We start from the raw sequence: 20,352 nt of genomic DNA on the forward strand, positions 1-20,352 counted from the left end.
TTTGGTTCAGAGACAAGAGTCTTAGCGATAAATCAAATCAAGGTGATGTTTGCGGTGAATGAAGTGGGCAGTGAGGTATTGACTGCAAAGTCTGGCCAACTGTCACAGAGCAAACAGGGCCTGACAGCTGGGTGGTAATTACTCCACCATTCGCAGAAGGGCACAGCCTTGGCAAAGACTCAAACACTTTTTGCTCACACTACAGTTCAAAAGATGAAAGTAAAAAAAAAAAATCAAATAGCAGAGACAGGCAATATGCTGATTTCTGCCGAATTAGCAATAGCTTGTCTTGGCTTTGGTCGAGGAGAGATGGCCTACATTTGGTTTCATTAATGTAAGAGGGAGTGCATTATCAATATCCTATAAGGCATAGTAATATCTGAATATCATACATCTCCAGTAATCCGTAAAAAAATACATAATTCATATATGCATTCATCTATTATTTAGCCGCTTGCAACTTTAAGAGACAGTCTGGCTGAGGCAATGATGTAATTAATGCAACATAACAGAGAATGTACCACATCATCGTACGATTTCATCACTTCCCTGCTGGCTGAAATGGTGACTGTCAAACCTGCTTTGCTGTTGCTTCTTTTTAATGATGTCCCTGTCTACAGATCGTGACATTTCTATTGTATGCCTAACAATCACGCAGAGAGAGACTGGTGATTGATGAATGAGAAGTACATGACTACGGAAAAATAAATGTACTGACAGCAGTTACATGTAGATCTGTAAAACGCAGAATAACCTCAGCGTGATTGCACCCCCTACAGAGCACAGCACTCCTCAGCCATGATGGCCACCACGCATCATTACCAAGCCAACAGCAACAGTCAAAGTCTGCTCCCCCCAGAGAAGAGGGGTAATGGGATGTCCTGAAGGGCACTCCTGGGGTCTTTCCATAAAGCTCTGCTGCCACTCTTTAGTTAGCCACCCTCATTAATTATAGAGGCACATTAATGCCTAGTGTATAAGAGGCGTTTCTGGAAAGCCCACAGGAGCTGGGAGTAGGAGCAGTAGTCAATGAAGACACTGCAGCAAAACTCAGCCATTCACTTAGTCTATCTGATGAATCTCATGCTGAGAAGGTATAAGCAATAAACTGAGTCAAGCAACACAGATAAACCAAAATACAGAATAGATCAACCTGTTATTATCAGTAATGTCTAAGGGCGACAACGTTGCTCTGTTTTGCAAGCCAGACCACATATTGATCACGTTACCTGTGAATGCTGTACCCCAATGCCCACAGAAGAGGAATACCTCTGTTGCAAGGAATGGGACCGGTTGTAGCCTTAGCTAAATGGTAAACAACAAACATGGCACCACACCGGTAAGGTAAGACAACACGTTTACATGTCGTTTTCTATATGTATATATATGTATGTATCCTAACGGTATGAGGCGGTCTTTGTGGAGAAAAAGCTTGTTTAGTGAACTAACTTTGCACTTGAAAGGATGCCCGTTCAATTAAGTTTTAACAGGTCTGACGCTACGGTTGTATCTAAGCTAACGGCTAACATGCTAACTATTATTTCTATGTCACTAGTGACTTGAAACAAATTTAGGACGATAGAAGACGGGTTGAAATAAACCGAAATTTCCCTTTAAGCTATGTTTATAAGTTCATTTTATGCTAACATAATCCTGTGTCACTTAATTTGTGTAGGGGCTCGAGTTTGTATGGTTGTGTTTGACGGAGGATTTTGTCTTTGCCACTTGCTGTCAGGAATAAACGGAGATCACCTCCAAAGATATCCACGGTCTGGGCCTCTTCATATCAACACAACGCAGACAACACTAGAGTCCACTGGTTACATAAATACACAAAAAGCATTATTCACTATTGTCAGGGCTCTGCAAAAAAATACCAGAAAACGGACAAAATATAGGCAAATGAAGAAAAAGTCCTCAAGTCCGCTTTGACAACACATAGGTCGTATTCAGAAAAAACTGCAAAAAAAAAAAAACCATGAGCAAAAAAAAGAAACATTTACAAATAAGTGAACTGCCGTGATTGCAAACAAACAACTAGGGCTACCTGCTCAAGTCAGAGAACCTTAAGTCAACTGACATTGCTTCAAGTCGAACAGTCATTTTGACATTTCCAAGGGACAATAAAACTGGTAAACACACTAATATCTATCTCCAATACTATCAGTATGTTAAATCTGTAATTGATCTGCATCACATTTCTTTGTCGTGTTTGTGCTGTCAAAGTGACAAATTTGTCTTAATTTGTTTATGGATTGTTTGTCTCTGCTTTGTGCCTTGTTGTGAGCCTTCCATCAGAGAATGATGCTTCATATGATGCAGTGGCAAACTTATAAGACTCCTTTGACTTGAAAGGCGATAAAACTGTAGCACAGTATGAGCAACACAATCAATCCAAGATACATCAGTGAATCTTCCAAGAGCGTTTGTACGCAGGGCACCGACAGATCAGATAATGATCGTCACAGAATGTGTTCATGATTCATTAGCTTTGCATTGTGCTTGAGGCAGCATGTGGGCGGAGATGGCTGGGCCAACTCCTCTGTAGAGTTTATCCTCTGTACCTGCACTGAGGAGTGACTTGAGCTAAAAATAGCTGAGCTCACCACAAACTGGACCACAGCATGATCAGCATCATCAACATGAGCACGTCCCACAGGACACCTAACTGATCTCTGTATTTGATTGGACTGCTCCATACTTCAATGTATTCCAATTAGGACAGCTCAAATGATAGATGGATAGTTATGATTTTGGAAAAACCAGCTCTGTTTGCAGTCTAGATTTGCAGTTTTGCCTTATAAAGAGGATACCACCTTCAGGCAAACCACTGCAAATGATAAAACAATACTCCCAATAAAAGAGAACAAAAGCTGAATATTTTATCTACTCTAATATATTTACAAAATATTATACAAACAGAAACAACTGAGAATATGTGTGAATGTTTTTGTACTGTCCTCTTACCACTTTATATGATATGATACTCTATTGAAGCTGCTCCTCCCCTCTTGCTCTGTATGTGCAGCCAAAGAGGCCCGGGGCAAACAATCACTCTTCCCTTCCAAATGAGTTGGGAGACTGACGTGCTGGGTAGCTGTGCAAACAGCCCTTTATTCCCCCTTAACGGCACCTGTCTCCCACCCTGGGGACAGTGGAGAGCTCCATGAACACCATTTATTGAGAGGGAAGCACCACTGTTGAAACAAACCCCTCCAGACTGCTATTCTGCTGCCATATGGCACACCTCTGTCTGTGTACTCAGCCAAAACAAAGACACAGAGCTGCGACCAAAGGCTGAAATTATTTCCTGGGGTCTTTCCTTTGTACAAATTCTGCAGATTTTCAGGACTTTCGCAGCTCATATCATAAGCACACAGCACACAATGAGAAAAATAAGACAGTTCTCTATCATTTTTTTCATCAATTGCTGCTGCCTGAGAGGTAATTTTGAAGCCACAAATGCAGCCAAGTTATTTTTTAAAGCATCATCTCAATGTTTTGTCATGTGGCGCCCAAGTCCTCTTCATTTTTTTTTTTTTTTTTTTTAATAACAAGTTAAGGCATTGGGGAGCGTAATATGCAGAGTATGTGCATGCCACAAAAATGGACACTCTTAAGATGCTGTTGTTATTTTTGGCCATGATAGCAGCACGGCTCTAGGGACAGCAGTGCCACTCTGATAGTTGATCTCTCCACCACTTTGGTCCAGACTAATATAGCACAACAACTTTTAGATTGATTGCCATGAAAGTCTGTACTGACATTCATGGCCCCCAGAAGATGAACCATATTGACTTCTTGATTCCCCGACTTCTCATCTGGCACCACCAGCAGGTCTAAGTTTTCAATTACACCCTGGAGAAATATCTCAACATCTACAGGATGGACTGGCACAGAAGCAAAACAAACATTCAAGGTTCCCACATGATGCACTCGAGAACCTTTAGGGATCCCCTGACTAAGCAGCATTACGTTCAATTTGACCAATCCTTTGGTTTATGACCACAAACTGCACACCAATTATCCAATATAATGTATCACAGCATAAATAGCTACAACCAATTTCCAATTCCCATTCTACAAAGGCATTGGGCATCCATTAGTCTCGCTCACCAGACCTTTCTCGAGAAAAGAAAGGTCTGGCTGGCTGGGACGACTCTCACTTTAAGATTGGAGAAAAAAACCCCCCGGCTGCTTATATTTCTTTCAACCAATCACAATCGCTCTTGGCAGTGCCACAGCAACGGTGCGCTTGCAAAAATATTGCTGGGGGGAAACAGGTTTTGGTGTAACACGCCCACAAAAATATCACCTACAGGATGCAAACCATGGCAGAAAAATGGCTACATCCCAGCAAGATCAAACACCGCAAAAGTTAGTAAAGGACGTGTTGAAAACTGCAACCGGAGGTGGTAGGGCGGGACTTCAGCGGGTGGCTCGTTCCGCCTAATGAGAGGCTGATCTTTGCAGCAAACTTCCACCCACTCAGACTAGGCATCCATCAACCTTGGCTGTACTCTGTGTTTAGTTTTAATCAGCAAATGTTAGCATGCTAAAATGCTAAGCTATGGTGGTGAACAAGGTAAGCATCATACCTACTAAAACTTCCACGTTAGCAGTATCATTGTGTTTTTTATGCTAGCATTAGCATTTAGCTGACAGCACTCCTGTGACTAAGTGGGGGCTCACAGAGACACTAGCCTGGCTGTGGGCTCTGAGACTTACATGCACAGGATTTTGTACCTACTTTTCCACAGTTCTGAAAGGATTTTATGGATTTTGTCGAGTTGTAAATGCCAAAGGCTTCCACTTCTCATAAGCTTTCACAAAACTGACTTTCCACACTAGTGGGCAGCCTCTTGGGATGTTAAAGTAAAGTTAATGCACATCGTGTAAATCCTATGCCTTTTCATATCTACTTATTCCAAAGATGAATCTTACATAAAATACTGGCATTAGACTGTAGTTACTGAAAGCTCCCTGTGAAATGGACAAAGTACAAGACAGGACACTAAAGCAGCAAGTCATCTCTTCCAACACAGAGCAGAGGAGTGCATCTGATGGCTCTGAAGATATCAGATGCTCTATGCAGTCAGTCATGATGACACAAACACCCCCAGAGACACAATCATCGTGACAATCATATGCACAACTGTTAAATCCTAAACCCATGTCACTACTTGGCCTGAAAACCCATTTTCCTTGAGACAGCAATGCAGTTGTTCGGCACTTACGCTGTTCCTAATGTGATTTTCTCGCTCTAGATGTGGGAACAGTCTCCTGTTGCAATTACAAACATTATAGGGCACAAAATGGAATTTTCTAAACAAAATGAAAAGATGTGTGTGTGATTAAGTCCGCTATGTACTCACTCTCCAGTGAAGTCAGTGAGGCTTGCAGGCAAATGGAGACAGAGGGCACTGAGGAGAGGCGATGAGATACCCAGATAACAAGTCTCTATCTTGGCTTGTTGTCTAATACATCCAGACATACAACCTAATGAACCAGGAATAATGAGAATGTTTTTCCTTAACTGATTTTTATCAGCTGTTGTGGCTGAGGGAGGAAGACACCTGGGAAATATCTTGTGACAGGCAGTGCGTGTCCTGGTCATAGAGGCCAGCCTGGCTGGTTTCCAGGTTGGCCAGCCAATCAGAGACTGAATAGATTAGAAAGACGTTCCACATGAGTAACTCGGAGAAGTAATGTGATAAAGGTATGAATGATCTATGATTTTTCCTTGTAATGCTGTTATGTGACGACTAAACAACCTCTTATCGAGAGCTAGGGCTGCAACTAACTAACACATTTTTAAAGGTATACTATGCAGAATTGTTGGTTACTGTTTGTGAACATGCTAGCCAGCCAAATCCAGATTTACTCTCGTTTGGCATTTCATCTCGCTATATTTGTGTTTCTTTAGCACTGTGTCTCTTGGTCGCCTGCTGCTTACACTCTGGCACCTGGTGGCTACCTTTTTTATAAAGCCCCAACCTCATCTGAGGACTGTGGGGTACATGCCCATAAACATCCTGAACACAGAAAATAAGACGAAATTAAGAGAACAGAGGCAGTGGACATAGTTTGAGCAGAAGAATACACCGCCACATACCTCGATAAATCAGAGAGATTATTTATGTACGAGTCTAAGCATTATTTTGTCGAACAATCCTGTGCGGTATATCTTTAAGTTTGGCCCATTAGCAAGGTAATTGACATCTAAATCAGTATTCTAATAGTCAACTTAACGCAAATCTACAATGAGCTTGGCAAATCACCTGAAAACAGCTTATCTGTCTCGCAAAGTATTGGTTTTTCTAGCTCTTTGATTTAGTTTAGTTTAGTTTGTTTGATTTATAAGAGGACAGTGTGCAATGACATGAAATTTCCATCTGTAGTCCTACACATAACAAGTAGTCACAATAAATAAAAATAAAGTTCAAGGTGCAATGCACACTACAGTAAATCCATGTGCCTAACATAATTGAAGCAGTATGTACACACTGCATAGTACAAAATACAATATAAAAAACACAGTGGCTACCTTGTAAAGTGACCAGGGCACCAGTGCAGGTGTCTTACACAATAATAAAAAAAGTAAGTACACACTGCACGGTACAGAATAAAATATATAAAACACAATAACGACCTTATAAATCATAATTATGGCTAATGTTATTGCAACCCACATGCTAACAAAGTGGCTAACTGTCATGCTATAATAGGTACAACAGCTGAAAACTGCCCGACTTATGTCTCATCTCTCATTACCCACCCTCTGGACATCACAACTTCCAATATCCCACGGTGACATCTTGCAATTACTTGCCTTGTCTGACCAACAGTCTCAGGGCAAAACTTAGGATCCAAGACAGAAAGACAGAAAATGATAAGATTCTCATATTTGAGATCAAATATTCAGAAAACTAAAAGTCTTAAAATTACTGATCTGTTTGCAAATAAAACATATCTTCATATATGTTGAATGTAGAAAAAAATCAAATAGATACAAATACAGCTGAAGCAGAAATGTATGGTAAATCAGCTGAGCTATAAAGAACATGTCAGAAAGGACCAAGTGAAAATCTACAATCCCTGAAGACAGGAGCACACGTAGCTGCCTGCCAACCTTCATTCTCATACATTACATTAAAATATATTTTCTAAACTGGACAGAATAATCATCCATTGGCAAACACTACTGTTACTATTTCTAAACAAAACACATTTGCTGATTTGACCCAGAACCTGCAGTGGACAGCTGGCTTTGTGTCTGCGGCTTGTTGTGTATTTTCACTGGCCAGCCTCTTTGTCTCCTGTGTGTGTTCATCTATCTCCTCTCCAGAGACACTCATCTCTTCTGACTGCTGCGCTGACACACACACAATGGAAAAGGAGACTGATTGCATGCGTGAATAGCTGTTAGTGTAATCTGCAGGCCCAGACACACGTGGAACAACGGGAGCCACCCAGGTCTTTTTATTTGATTCTAAGATGGAAAAACGCACATATGGCATGATGCAAATATACTAAACGCACACAGACACACACTGTGCGAGCATACAGTGCTAACACACACAAATAATGACTCTCATAAAGCAACTCAGCCTGTCATCTATCGACCCAGCGGAAAACATAACTCCCTCTCTGGAGGAAAATTGTCCAGAGTGGGTAGCAAATTAGACTTTGATAAATTAAACATTGAAAGGGTGATTTTTCAACTATAAATACCAAAAACAACCAGCCCGCCCTGGTCTCAACGTCTTGTTGCACCAATACACACGGCTCTCTTCAAGCTACCTCCGCTCTCCGCCTTTCTCGTTTTCATAAGCGGATTTGTTCAACTGTGCCGAGGCACACCTGAGAGACGGTGCGCATTGTCACTCCTTTAAACAGAGAGATAAAAGACAGTCAAGAAGAGCAGGAGTGAGACCCGCAGAAAACAGTCGTGCACTCTCAGTGCTGTTCAAGTGGTGCTCTTCATAAGCTCTTGGCCACATCCGCATGAAGATGACAGGATCTTGTATTTCTCTTAGAGCTAGACACTCATTTTTAAGAGTGCAGATGGCTTTCCTTGGTGAGCACTTTTACTATGATGCTCAAAATCAGCCATCTTCCTCCTGGCAAACAGCACCAACCTGCCGGCTGCTGTTGCTTCACGGAGAACTTTCACTTCATCCATAAGACTTTATATAGTAGTAGTACTGCTGTTATTCCTCCTTTATATCATTGTAACTAAAAAATATTGTGAAGGTTATTATAAATGTTATTGTTTTACTCATGCACTGGTGTTAAAGCAATCCTAATTTGGCACTAAGTTGCTAAGTGTGCCAGCAAAACAAGGCCCACATTAGATACCAGCGAGAATTCTCAGTGCTTAAATTTAATTCTATCGTTAACGTCAGCATTTCAGTTCAGACGCCTGAGTTTGTTGGACCACTTATACTTGTTTACACTAGGCACTGATGCACCAATCTGATTCACCATATCGAATTGTCACTATAATTAGGATGTGCCATGGCATGACCAATCCACATTATATACAATTTCTTTAACAATGTCATTGTAAAATTCAGAGTTTCCACTATCAGTTACACTCATTCAGTCACAGCTGGTGTTTTTTGGTGCCACAGCGATAAAAATAATCTTACACTCAGATCCAAGCAGAGAGGAGATTTTAAAGAGTCAAGTATCGACAGAGAAATAGTTGGATCAGTTAATCCCTTGCAGTTTTCCAAGCTCTGCTATCAAATGCTCTCAGTAGTTTTATATTCTCGTCCAGGAGCGGAAACTTCCTTTGTCCTCCAGCTGCAGTGGACAGGTTGTGCATTCTGAGACTCCTTCATGCAAATCACCACTGCACCAAGCTGTAACTTAAATAACCTCTCCCATGATCATTGAAGGGATTTTGCTGACACTATGCTTTCTGTTTATTGCCCAACTCTTGGCAAACGAATATTGTGCGTCAGATATCGGGAACCCGGTCATCTCTGAGAGGCGAGAAGCTGCTGCATGTGGTAGCAAACATCACATTGCATTAAATATTGCTCATAACATGGATCTTATGTGCAGCATTTAGTCTGCTGCTGAACTTCTCAACCCTTTTTGCATGTTTTATGTTTATGTTTTATTCATACATGATTCACTGTCTGGTGAAGTTAACTGTATTTTTAAAACAACAATGTATAAAGTGGAAGCTGAGGCTGCACTTATACAGTGCTTATATAAGGAGGAAATAGGCTGTTTCCAAACAACAATTGCAACTACCTGCTTCATATAAAGCCCATAGGACCTGACAGGATTTTTTATCTCTTACTGAATACATTATGTCTGATATTATACAGCCAACACAAAGTCATCATCATTCCAATCAAATTAATACACCATATGTGAGGCTATGTTCATATTGCTGGGCTTAATACTCAATTACAATTTTTCCCCCAGATCCGATCTGTCTGTCTTGACCAGGGACACACCAGGGACCGCAAAATGAAAGGAGGCCAGGGGCCAGTCACAGCAGCCCTCATAGGTCAGGGGTAGGCAGGGACGTTTCTAAGATGTGAGGACATTTGGGGCTTACATACAAAACATTTCCAGTGTAAATCCCTGGTCTAAACTGTTCAAGTTCATGTTAAAAGTGACCTACATCTGATATCAGTGTCCCTGAAACACTTCACATGTGACCAATAACATCCCAAACGTAACACAACAATAAAAATGTCACATTTGCAAAAAAGGCATTTGGGGGAAAAAAATGACTTAGTCCTGCAAGCTGTATCTCCCGCATGATTTGCTGTGGAGGTCAAATGATGATTCCTCATACACTGAGGAGGGGACTGCCTGCTGTTGTGAGAGGCTGTTTCTCCGCCAACACTCCCAAACAGAAGCACTGCTTTATCATTATGCATAATAACATCATCGGACCTTTGTTTTCGGGATACTAGGCTGTGGTGAGGTGGGAAATTTTTCAGACTATTTAGGCTTTGGGATTATGAGCCATTGGAACAATGACATGAGCATGAGAATAAACGCAGAGGCCATAGCTCCATCAGCAGCTATTGCTGGTAGTTCTGTGGAGAGAGTGTGTGTGTGAGGAGTCAGTAGTATGGACAGGGTTTATCCAAAACTTTAGGATGTCCAGGGCTGCGTTCCAATATCTCTGTTGGCACCTCACAACAATGCTGTCATGGCATGTAAACAAGCTGTCCCCATCAGAAAGTACCTACTGCAGCAGCAGCACAGCTACAGGAGCCGTCTGTGGTTACAATGGAACGCTACAACACTGTACGGTGAGGGACCTGCACCTGCACCTGCACAGTTAAACAAGACGTGAATAAAACATGAATGCGTGGAAAAAACACACATGAATTTTGTTATGATTGTTCTCACAGTGCTCGCATGGCCTGTGATCGGATATGTATCAGATTTAGGACCAGATATAAAAGTTGGATTTCTATATTCACACTACTCTGTGTCACCTGAGAGCAAAAAACTTGACTCAGATATTGCCTTATATCTCAATCTTATGAAGCTAAATCTATGAGGATCCATGAATTGAGCTGCCTTTTTAAAACTGAACCACAAATCCAGTTTATATGAACACAGTCACTCTTGGAATAAGACTGGTATGAGCATGTATAATGGGACAGCTTAAAGACAGAAAAAAACTAGCTGTCACCATACTTTAAAACATTTGGATATCCTGACATACAAACGATAACAATAGCAAATGATCTGTTCCTTTAACAGCAATGACCACACTGATAACATTACAGAGGCGAGATCCCACAGAGCATGCTGAGTGGGTAAATCTGGTGAAGAGACAAATAAGGCACGAGACACTGAGGCATGGATGGTGGAGAAGGGAGATGGAAGAAGGAGGGGAGGGACGGCAATCATTAGCTCAAAAAACCCTGCAGTGAGGCTGTGTGCCGCAGAACCACAAGCCCGACAGTACAGACGGAGAGAAAGAGGTGACCCATGGAGCAGACGAGGGCGGGTTGAAAGAGAGAAATAGCAGGGGGGACAAAAGGGAGAAAAGAGAAATATGTCACATAAAAATGGCTCACTTTTCCTCTAGAAAAAAAATACTCCCTTGTAGGACATCAAACTTAAGTGACGCAATGAAGACTGAACTGAGAGTTGAAGATTAAATTAATCTTCCGTACTTCAGTCTTTATCAGCACTTCTCTGACTTTGCTCTGTTGGCTGATCGGCCGACAGAAGAGCGTCACGGCTGTCACACCACATCTGATTTCGGCTCGGCACCTGTCCTGAGAGCTGATGACACCCACATTATTACCAATTTCCATCACAAAGCAACTTTTGTGTTGGTGAGCGCGACCAGGGATTATTCACAAGTAACGACATTGTTGGGCTGACAGACAAAACATACGCATGCTCTGTGGTCTGTGGAATAGAATAAGAATCCAACTGCACAAAAAACACTATATTTCCAGCCTGCTGTTGTCAAACAAAAAGTGCTGTTGAGCTGTTTTTCACTGCGAGTGCGGCAGAAAGAGCATATGCCTGTGTTTCCTCATTAGTCTGCAGAGGCACAGGGCCTTGAAGTACAGAGCTAGACAAAGGCTGGATTCTCTTATACAGCGGAGAGCCCTGTGGCCCAAAGACAAACAGGACTAGAGCGATGAGGATGGAGTACAGAGGAGAGGACAAAGAGTAAAGTCTGACTCTGGATAACAGCACACTAAAATTGTCTATTAAAGCTTTTCAGTAACACAGCAGTAAAAATAGAGTAAATAGTATTCAATCAAATTAAATGCTGGTAACCCTTTGGAGGAAAATCTTCCCAAACAACGTATTTTTCACTGCATAAAATCCCTAAACTAAAATGAGGCTACAAAGACATTAGCAAAAGCAACTCCTCCTTGTTCTAAATGTGTATGTTTGAATACCATTGAGTAAATACGGCAGAAAATGCATTACAGTCATATCACAAAAACAAATTTCTCTGCCTTCCATTAGCAGCTGTCTGCAAAGCTGCGACTGAGCATGCTATGGTCCCAAAACAAAAACATTAGGGCTGTTACACAACAGAAATTGCTCAGCACAAAATGTGTCTCATTAAAAAACATAACCCAATATCAACGAAGGCTGTTACGCTGTCCTGCTTACAGTAAACGCTGAGCCTGATATAACATTGCAATTAAAATTCTGTTTGATACCAAATTGTGCTCCCAAACTTTTGAGGTCAGCGTTTGAAGAAAGCCCTTATCTGATTAACTCTCTGGCTTGAGGTGTTGCATCACTCCTGTGCATCATAACTGCAGGTTACAAACACCCTTTATTATCTGTAATTGATCAAAGCTTAACACGACACAGTTTTTCCCCCCATTTAAACAAGCTCTCCGAGACTTTCCCTTTCGCAATCCACACCAAGAGTTGCACTGCACCGTGTTAACTCATTTATGAGGCCACTGAAGTATATAAATATCACCAACAAGCTGTGCAATCTGTTTGCATTACTACGGCTGTAGGCTATTTCCTGTTAAAGTGAACCTTGGCCCGATAGGGGAGGAAGGATCATCAACAGTACTCTGCTCTTGTCCACTTCTCTTATTAGCAGACCAGTCACCACAGGAATATATAACTCCAGCAGGATGTTTAATATTCATGTTTCCAGGTGGAGCATAACCTCAGGCCCCTCTCTGTTTCCCTTTGTCACACAATACATCCCAGACAGCACAATGGAGGGCTCAGCAGACTGCTACCGACACACTGACAGACTGCTTGCCTGCTCTCCATCCAGCCCACACACACACATACACAGACACACACACAAAGAAACACTAGGGAATATGAGAGGGCCATTTGGTGAGGCAAATCCAAACAAGCTCTGCAACCGCATTTAGTGGCCTTTGCAAGCATCTTGATGTGATAGTGCAACAAATTGAGAACGTGTTTATGTGTATGAGCTTGTGTTTTAATGAGAGCATGGCCAAAGAGTCATGTTGCATCTCATCTTCAGCTAAGCTCTGTCATGAATCCCAATAAGCTAATGTAAAGCATAATTTCCCGGTAGTACCCCGCTGGTATATCAGAGCTGTGTGTGAGACAGAAATGACACACAAGGGTGAAGATTAAGGACCACATCCAAAGGCATCAACAGAGCAGCAGCCCTTCGCAACCTTGACATGATGCACCAGCTCTTTCATTATCATCAAGACATGACTGATAAAGTATAGCTGGCAAGTGGCTGCTCCCACATGTCAAATCCCCACGAGAGATTGGAGAGGGCTGCAAGCCGGGGCTGCCCTGCCCTGTTGTCTAGATAGACGCTTCAGTGATGTAATCCTTAATCGCAAGCAGCCATGCGCCACAGGTTCAGCCAATCGTGATGCTGGTGCGCAGTGATGCTGGTAAACACAAGTGACGTTCTCCTGAGGTTACTCCTCATGAAACATTCAGGCCTAGCACACATTTTAATCATTCATATGAAGCATAGCAACAGTGTGTCTGCCGCCATGAGCGCTGAACACACACACCTGCATGCAGACACACACAGAGGTGTGCATTCTTCCAAACCTGGCACACTGCATGCCTAGCAGACCTGGTGCACGACACCACTGAAGGTCCTGACAGTGTAAAGTCAGCAAGGACCTGCAGTCACAAGGGATGTTTTTAGTGTCACATGGACACTGCAGCTAAAACTGTAAAAACTATAAATAAAACACTTTTGCTCTGAGCATTCACTGATGAAGATGTTGAGTACAAGCAAACCTCCGAAAATAAAAACAGTTAAAATAAATTGCACTTAGAGCTGGGTAGCAAAACTTATTCTTTTTTTATGTATCAACTGAAAGCGGTTGAGATGTAGCCGTAGCCCTGAGTACACATGCCGCGTTTTTTGTGCCCTATAATCCATTGTATTCAACGTAGATGCTGGAAGGTGCACTTAATAGCAAGAGCAACGCTGCTGCCGCACACAAGCATTCCTATGCGCCTTTTATAAAGGATGAGACAGTTTCACCCTGATATAAACAAAGTTCAAATTCTGTAACACAACACACTCCGCATGTCATGTGACAGCAAATAACCAATCACACCTGCTAAAAATCTTCCCTTTCTCCTGTAAACACAAGTCGATGATGAATATGGAGAACAAGTTGATTATTTTAGTGCAGGGCGACCCAGAGATTTACATCTGTCACACAGACAACATTTTAGCCCTAAAACAAACTTAAATATATATAGCAAACTTTATAAACACCCGCACACGCACAAAACGAGGCCTGAAAGAGGCATATGCCACTTCCCACGTTAAAGTTGTGATCTATACAAACAGACTTGATGGGAGAAACTTTGCTTATGAACATTTCTGAGACAGGAAATTGGCGATGCAAATGGTGAGGTGGAAGCCCAAATGTAGAAATTGTCAAATTTTTTTTTGGTGCACACCATTTATGGCTTTTGTCTGCACGTAAATTTTTAGTATGGATCCTATGCATTGTTCTATAAATACGACCCCAGCTCTGCACTCAGGATTTCTGGTGAATAGGCTATAATATGAAGATAGTTATGGTCGCTTGGCAACCTCAGACACAACCTGCATCTAATTCCTTGAAAGTTGACACAGAGCAAGCACGAGAGAAGCACCCAGCACCCAACCATGTCTTCCAGGCGGATAAAAACGCAGCATGTGTGATGGCCCTAAGGTATCAAAAACATATCATTTTGGTACAGGCCTATTTCACAGCAGACATTTTAACATGCCATACTGGGAAAAGCACAGGTGTTACTAATAACATTAACTCTGTTCTACTTAAGTGTCCCAGTAAACCATGACAGTGTGACAGTGAGCCTGCAGGCGCATTACGAGGACCCTGAAACTGAAGCAGCTAAATGGAATTCAGCCATCATTAATTCTATTTACACCTGTGCTTTTCATACTGTGACTTCTTAAAAAGGGTCTTTTAGTAACAAAACTTGGATATCGTATCTGCACTAGTATCTAAATGCTGAAATGATACTCTGCCCTATATGCACTTGCCAATTTTCCAACACAACACACATGTGAGTTTCAACAGCAGGCACAGAAAATCTACGATGATAATGACATCACAGGAGATACAAGGCTGAATGTGTGTCAGGGGAACAGTAGGACAGTCCCGAGAAGATCGTCTTGGTTGGCGTGGGCATGGCATTAGTCACCTCACCACCACTTCCCTCCAATGGCATTCAGGAAATAAATTACCTTCCTGTGAGAGCTAACGGCCGAGTCTTTGTCAGGGCCTTTGGAAGGGGGAATCCTGACCAGTGAGTGATCTCACATTTTGTCAGGGTAACTGTGGAGTCACCGTAGCAACAGCTGAGACCCTGGCACTGTGCTTCAAAGTAAAGCACCCCTCACACACAGACTCCCATCCCCCGGCAGTCTCCTCACCGAGATTTCAGCACACATCGGGAGAACTTGTCCAGCACTGATTTTGGACACAGCAGTGGTGAAAGAGTGAGAAGTCCTGCACTTACTCTTTTGCTATCTTAGAAGAGACCCCATTTTCTTATATTTTTACTTTGGGGTTGATAAGTGAGCTGAAAGCTGGTGGTAGTGGTTCCCTCAAACAAAACAGTTATTAGAACACCAAGGGAAATCACAGGTTTCACAGGGTGCACGCTATAATTAACTCTGTATGTGGAGTGGGCCAGATCACTGTGCTGACAGCCATTCAATAAATCTGTAATTAATTAGAAGCACAACAACAAAACACCGGGGGGTTTCAAAATGCATATCAGATTTGCACTAATGGAGGAGAAAATAAGTGCAATCTACATCCCGCGTCATCTTAGCATCTAAAGAAATAATAAGCAAAAACACGGGAAAATGCAAACTGTCAGACACAACAGGACTCGGGTGGAAGCAAGCTTAAACACACCCTACTCTTTCTATAAAAAAAATAGCTGCTCAAAAAGTCGAACAATCCTTTCAGAGATAAACAATGGTTTCCCTGTATCTGTAGACACTGTCTTTCTCGCTCTCTTTCTGCCTCTTCCCCCAACACAAAACTAACAATACCTTTTCAATAGTTTCACTGTGACAACAGGCTACAGACACTTTAAGAATGGAGATCCAGAAGAAATATCGGCAACTGAATGTGTAACAGTGGCATATTTGGGACTTCTTTATATACACAAGCTGAGAGATGAAACTTTTAAGGCAAACTGGGGACAAACAACCTGCATTTAGATGTCTTAGACTCATCAATATTGCATCTGACAGAGCTAAATTAGAATAGTGTTTGAGTTGCGTCAGCAGCAGAACCAAAAACAATGAGGGTGTATGCTGTATTCTTAGTTGGTGAACCACTTGGTTTTGTCTCTGATTAACTAGATGGTATTTTCTTTTAAATTTGGTTGATCTGTTAATCTGTTATTCAGACATGACACAAATGTGAGGCGATGCTTAAGTCTGACTCTGCTGCAACACTGCATTAAAATCACAGAGCAGAAGAGGCCTGAGGGCAACAGAGGATTTCAGGCACTTCCATCAACCTGCGACTAGATGAGAGCTAAATCTACAGGGCTACGTAATGATGAGCGCTCACTTTTTCCTCCTCCAAACATAGTGGAAAGATCCATAATTCATCAAAGCAAAACTTAAGTTCATGCATTACGGCTGCCGCTGCTCTAAAAAGATGGGACACATTTTCTGCCCTTCTTCTGAAAGCTCTCAATGCTCAGCTATGGTGCACGCATATTTTGTGTTTCTAATTTCTGGTTTCTGCTAAAGGTGGTTTTATAAGTGCAGACACCGTGGGGATGACCCTGTCATTGAGGAAGTTGATACCTGGTTCAATGTCGGAGAAAGGAAGAGGCTAACAAAAGTCAGGGGCAAATCTGAATTTGGAGCCATTAAAACAGTTTAGGGAAACGATCAGAGTGTAACGGAAAAAGGTACAGGAGGAATAAATTCTCAGCTCAGTGGAAAGAGGATAGGAAGGTGAAAAAGTGAAAGGGGGAAAGAGGGAGATCATGTGAGACTGAGAATATATGACCTAGTTATGCCTCTTACTTTGCATTTCCTAGTCTATTTGTCCCTGGTATCCTGGGTGATTTTGTTTTTTGGCAGGCCAGAAGCCTGCAGGGAAGATAGGGCAAAGTTTGAACTAAAAGAGGAATACGCTTCAGCGGTGTGCCCAGTCAGGTGGATTAGCCCTCAGCCTCCCACGGCCAGGTTAGACAGAGAGATAGTCAGGATGCCAGACAGTCACAGCAGAGCCGGAGCACTCTCCTCTTTCACTCCACTCCCCTTCTTCCAGCCTGCTGACGTCAGCCACACAGACCACACGACTCTGCTGCAAACAGCACACCTGCTGGCTTCACAGTCCATCTGGCCCAGCTCCATCTCTGGCCCAGCTCTCCAAGCAGAAACGCAGGTCTGTTTACAACCTGGGCACACAGTCACGATCCTACAGTAATTGCAGTATCTATTTCACGCTTGCTTGTGGGAGAAAAGAGGAGCGACTGTGTTATAGCCTCCCTCTGATATCAGATATCCAAGTGACAAGAATCATGCATGTCTTCTTAATGTTCCATTGCAGGTTGAATGTGCCCCCTGTATGCTGTGGAGCGGCTTTAATGTGTCCACATGTTGCTGACTAGTTGGAGAATTCTCTGAGGATTTCCTCACACCTCTTTCCTACAACTGTACAGCATCCACAAAGGGAACGATTTTGTGTTGTAATTGATGTGACAGGCCCTCTCACCTACTTTTTATGAAATCAGCATGAATAGAAAACTGCAAAATCATCAAAGCAATGCTTGTAGTGGTGAGACAAAAGGCAGAGAGAGAGACGTTTTTAATATCAGGGCCTTGTTCTGTTTTCATCTTTACAAGATGTCTCCGCTGACAATATCAATAGTTTGTTTTACACAGTGGTAAATGACGATTTTATAAAGGAAAATGTCTTACATTTACACAGTAATGCAGTGGTCACTAAATAATAACATTAAAAATATGTTGTGCGGATCTGCAAGAGCCACACTGTGTAACTTGGTAGGCATGTTCTCCAGAGCAGCAAAGGGATACCCTGTGTGCATTATTGATGTCAGAGGTTCAAGGGAAACTGCATGAGCAGCAACACTAACTGATGATAATTAATACCAACAAGCAACACTGCCTCAAGCAAAGACACAAACTGACACATTGGAAAAATAATCCTGCCTTTCTGTCATGAATTTCAGTAATTTGCTTTTGACATCCCATCAACCAGAGCTTGAGGGAGCTGCCATGTCTGTCCTACAAAGCTCTCTGAAAGCTAAATTCACTCACTGGCAATAATGGGTTACGTGAGGGAAATACATCAGCCTTATGATACATGAAATGACAAAAATAACTCGCCATGATTCTTTTCAGGGTCTATATTGTCTCTTGGTAGGCACCAGCAGTGGGACATGCAGGCACTTGCTTGTTGTCCCTCTGCTCACACACTCGCTATTTCTGTCTGCCAGGTCAGACACAATTGCATCGTTATTCAGTGCCCTGCGGAGTGGATAAACTGTGGTCGACAGGTGACTAACCTGAATGGTGCACGTATATTCCGTATCATCCAGCAGTCTGACGGTGCAGCTGTATTCCCGCTCAAGATTCCTGATGCTGCCACTCATGAATCGGCTCAACATCTTCTCAGAGAATCGCTGCTCTGCGTCTAGGACCAGAACAATAAACTCAACACCAAGCGTGCAAGTGAATGTCACATTGACCACAATCCCCGGCCCCCTAAACGACCAGCAGCCACAGATTCAGCCGCCGAGGCTTGCACCATTGTTGTCCCGTTAAGTTCTCGTGCAGTGGGCCCGTGCTAAAAGGCAGAATCCAAGGATGCCTGCATCCAGATCCAGAGGCAGCTCAGCCCTGTTGTGTGTCTGTGGTAGAGCCGAGGATTATCTCTCACCATTCACCGCTGCCACTTGAGCAAGCGGGCGGGTCCCAATGAAAACTGACGTCAAAGTGAACCAACGGGAGCGTGTGGCGTTTTCTCTGCGTTTTAATGTCCAATATTCTTTTTTCTTATTCGCAATTCACCCCGACACACAGCAACCAATGACCAACTATATTAAAATTGAGTCCTGTGTGTGAAATATCCACAGACTTACAATTAAACATAGTGTCATATTTTATTTATGTTGCAAAACTAGTGGGTGATGACTGCAGTGCCTTATCCCTTCAAACCAAAAGCTGTGATGATAAAATGCATCCAACTGAATGATTATAAATAGTAAAAGCTGTGATGAGCCCCATAAACAAAACCTGAGTAGAAAATATCTGTACATACTGCAGGGTTTAACCAAAACCACAGCAGACTGACCTACAATCATTGGCCTCTGGTATCATAGCACTCTAGTGGCTTTCTTTAAATGTATATAGTTTTGTCAAACTTGAGTAAGCCATCCTGAAAGGGGGACAAGACGTTATATATCATACTTAGGTCATATCTTGCGACTATTGAATGTATTCTACTGCCACCTGCAGGCCAGGCATTGTTAGTGCGCTTTAAGCAGCCATCAAAGCCCATCAGTGGCCACCTTGTATGATTAATATGAAGAGGACCCTCTGTGGTGTCCTGAGTTGGTGGGAGACCTCTAAGAAAATCAACAGTGGTGTAATTGAACTATTATTGACCTTCCGCTTATGACTCACATCAGAGTTGACGACATCTTTATCAAAAGGAAACCGTTATTTTAGGGCAGTCTGCATAACAGTAAACCACATTTCACATAAAATAGTTATAACTGTGTGTCGACGTTGGGAATATCATAATAGCTGAATAACTCACAATGCCAAAAGAAATGTCCCCATCGTGTAGGTTGCTGCCGTGACCCGGATTCGAACCGGGGTTGCTGCGGCCACAACGCAGAGTACTAACCACTATACGATCACGGCGAGCTAGCGGGGACTGATGCTCCATCGCCATATTTTGTCTATAAGAAAATAAACAGCCACGTGAATGGTGACATTATTCATATGGCAGTGTTACCGAATAAACACAACATTATTCTATAACATTAGAGGCTAAAGTGAGCAAATGAAGCAAGAAAGAAACCGTTTAGAATTCCAACGTAAACGGTCACTGTTACGAGAGTTTAGCTAACAACCGTTCCTAACTTAGCTAACATTAGCTCACGTTAGGTCAACTGCTGGACCGAAATTGCGACTTGTATTGCGCCAATTGGATATTTTCGAAGTGTAAATATCAACACTGTTCCTAAATTGTCGTTAGTAATACCTTCTAGTATTTCGTGTCGTTTTTATTCGACATAACGGTAACGCAGACGCTGACTTGCAACTTACTTTGCTAACTGCTAAAACTTGCCGCATCTTAAACGTTAGCC

The 20,352-nt window shown here is 42.4% G+C and overlaps 1 protein-coding gene and 1 non-coding gene across 3 annotated transcripts in view; both read right to left on the reverse strand.

The window, feature by feature from the left end:
- LOC125887634 (FERM domain-containing protein 5) overlaps positions 1-20,254 on the reverse strand; it is a 91,751-nt gene extending 71,497 nt beyond the window's left edge. Inside the window, exons 1-2 of one of the 2 annotated variants that reach the window (XM_049574600.1) lie at positions 20,247-20,254; positions 18,541-18,668 (exon numbers count right to left, since the gene is read on the reverse strand). In XM_049574600.1, coding sequence (XP_049430557.1) covers positions 18,541-18,642 — 102 coding nt within the window. In that variant the 5' untranslated portion in view covers positions 18,643-18,668; positions 20,247-20,254. Of the gene's footprint in view, positions 1-18,540; positions 18,885-20,246 lie in introns of those variants that run through there. The other variant, XM_049574601.1, reaches the window with a different exon arrangement.
- Positions 19,832-19,903, reverse strand: trnah-gug (transfer RNA histidin (anticodon GUG)). Its single transcript has one exon. It is a non-coding gene; the product is annotated as a tRNA-His (tRNA).
- Positions 20,255-20,352: the final 98 nt, after the last annotated feature.

Source organism: Epinephelus fuscoguttatus, linkage group LG4 (assembly GCF_011397635.1).
Source record: "Epinephelus fuscoguttatus linkage group LG4, E.fuscoguttatus.final_Chr_v1".
NCBI lineage: Eukaryota > Metazoa > Chordata > Actinopteri > Perciformes > Serranidae > Epinephelus > Epinephelus fuscoguttatus.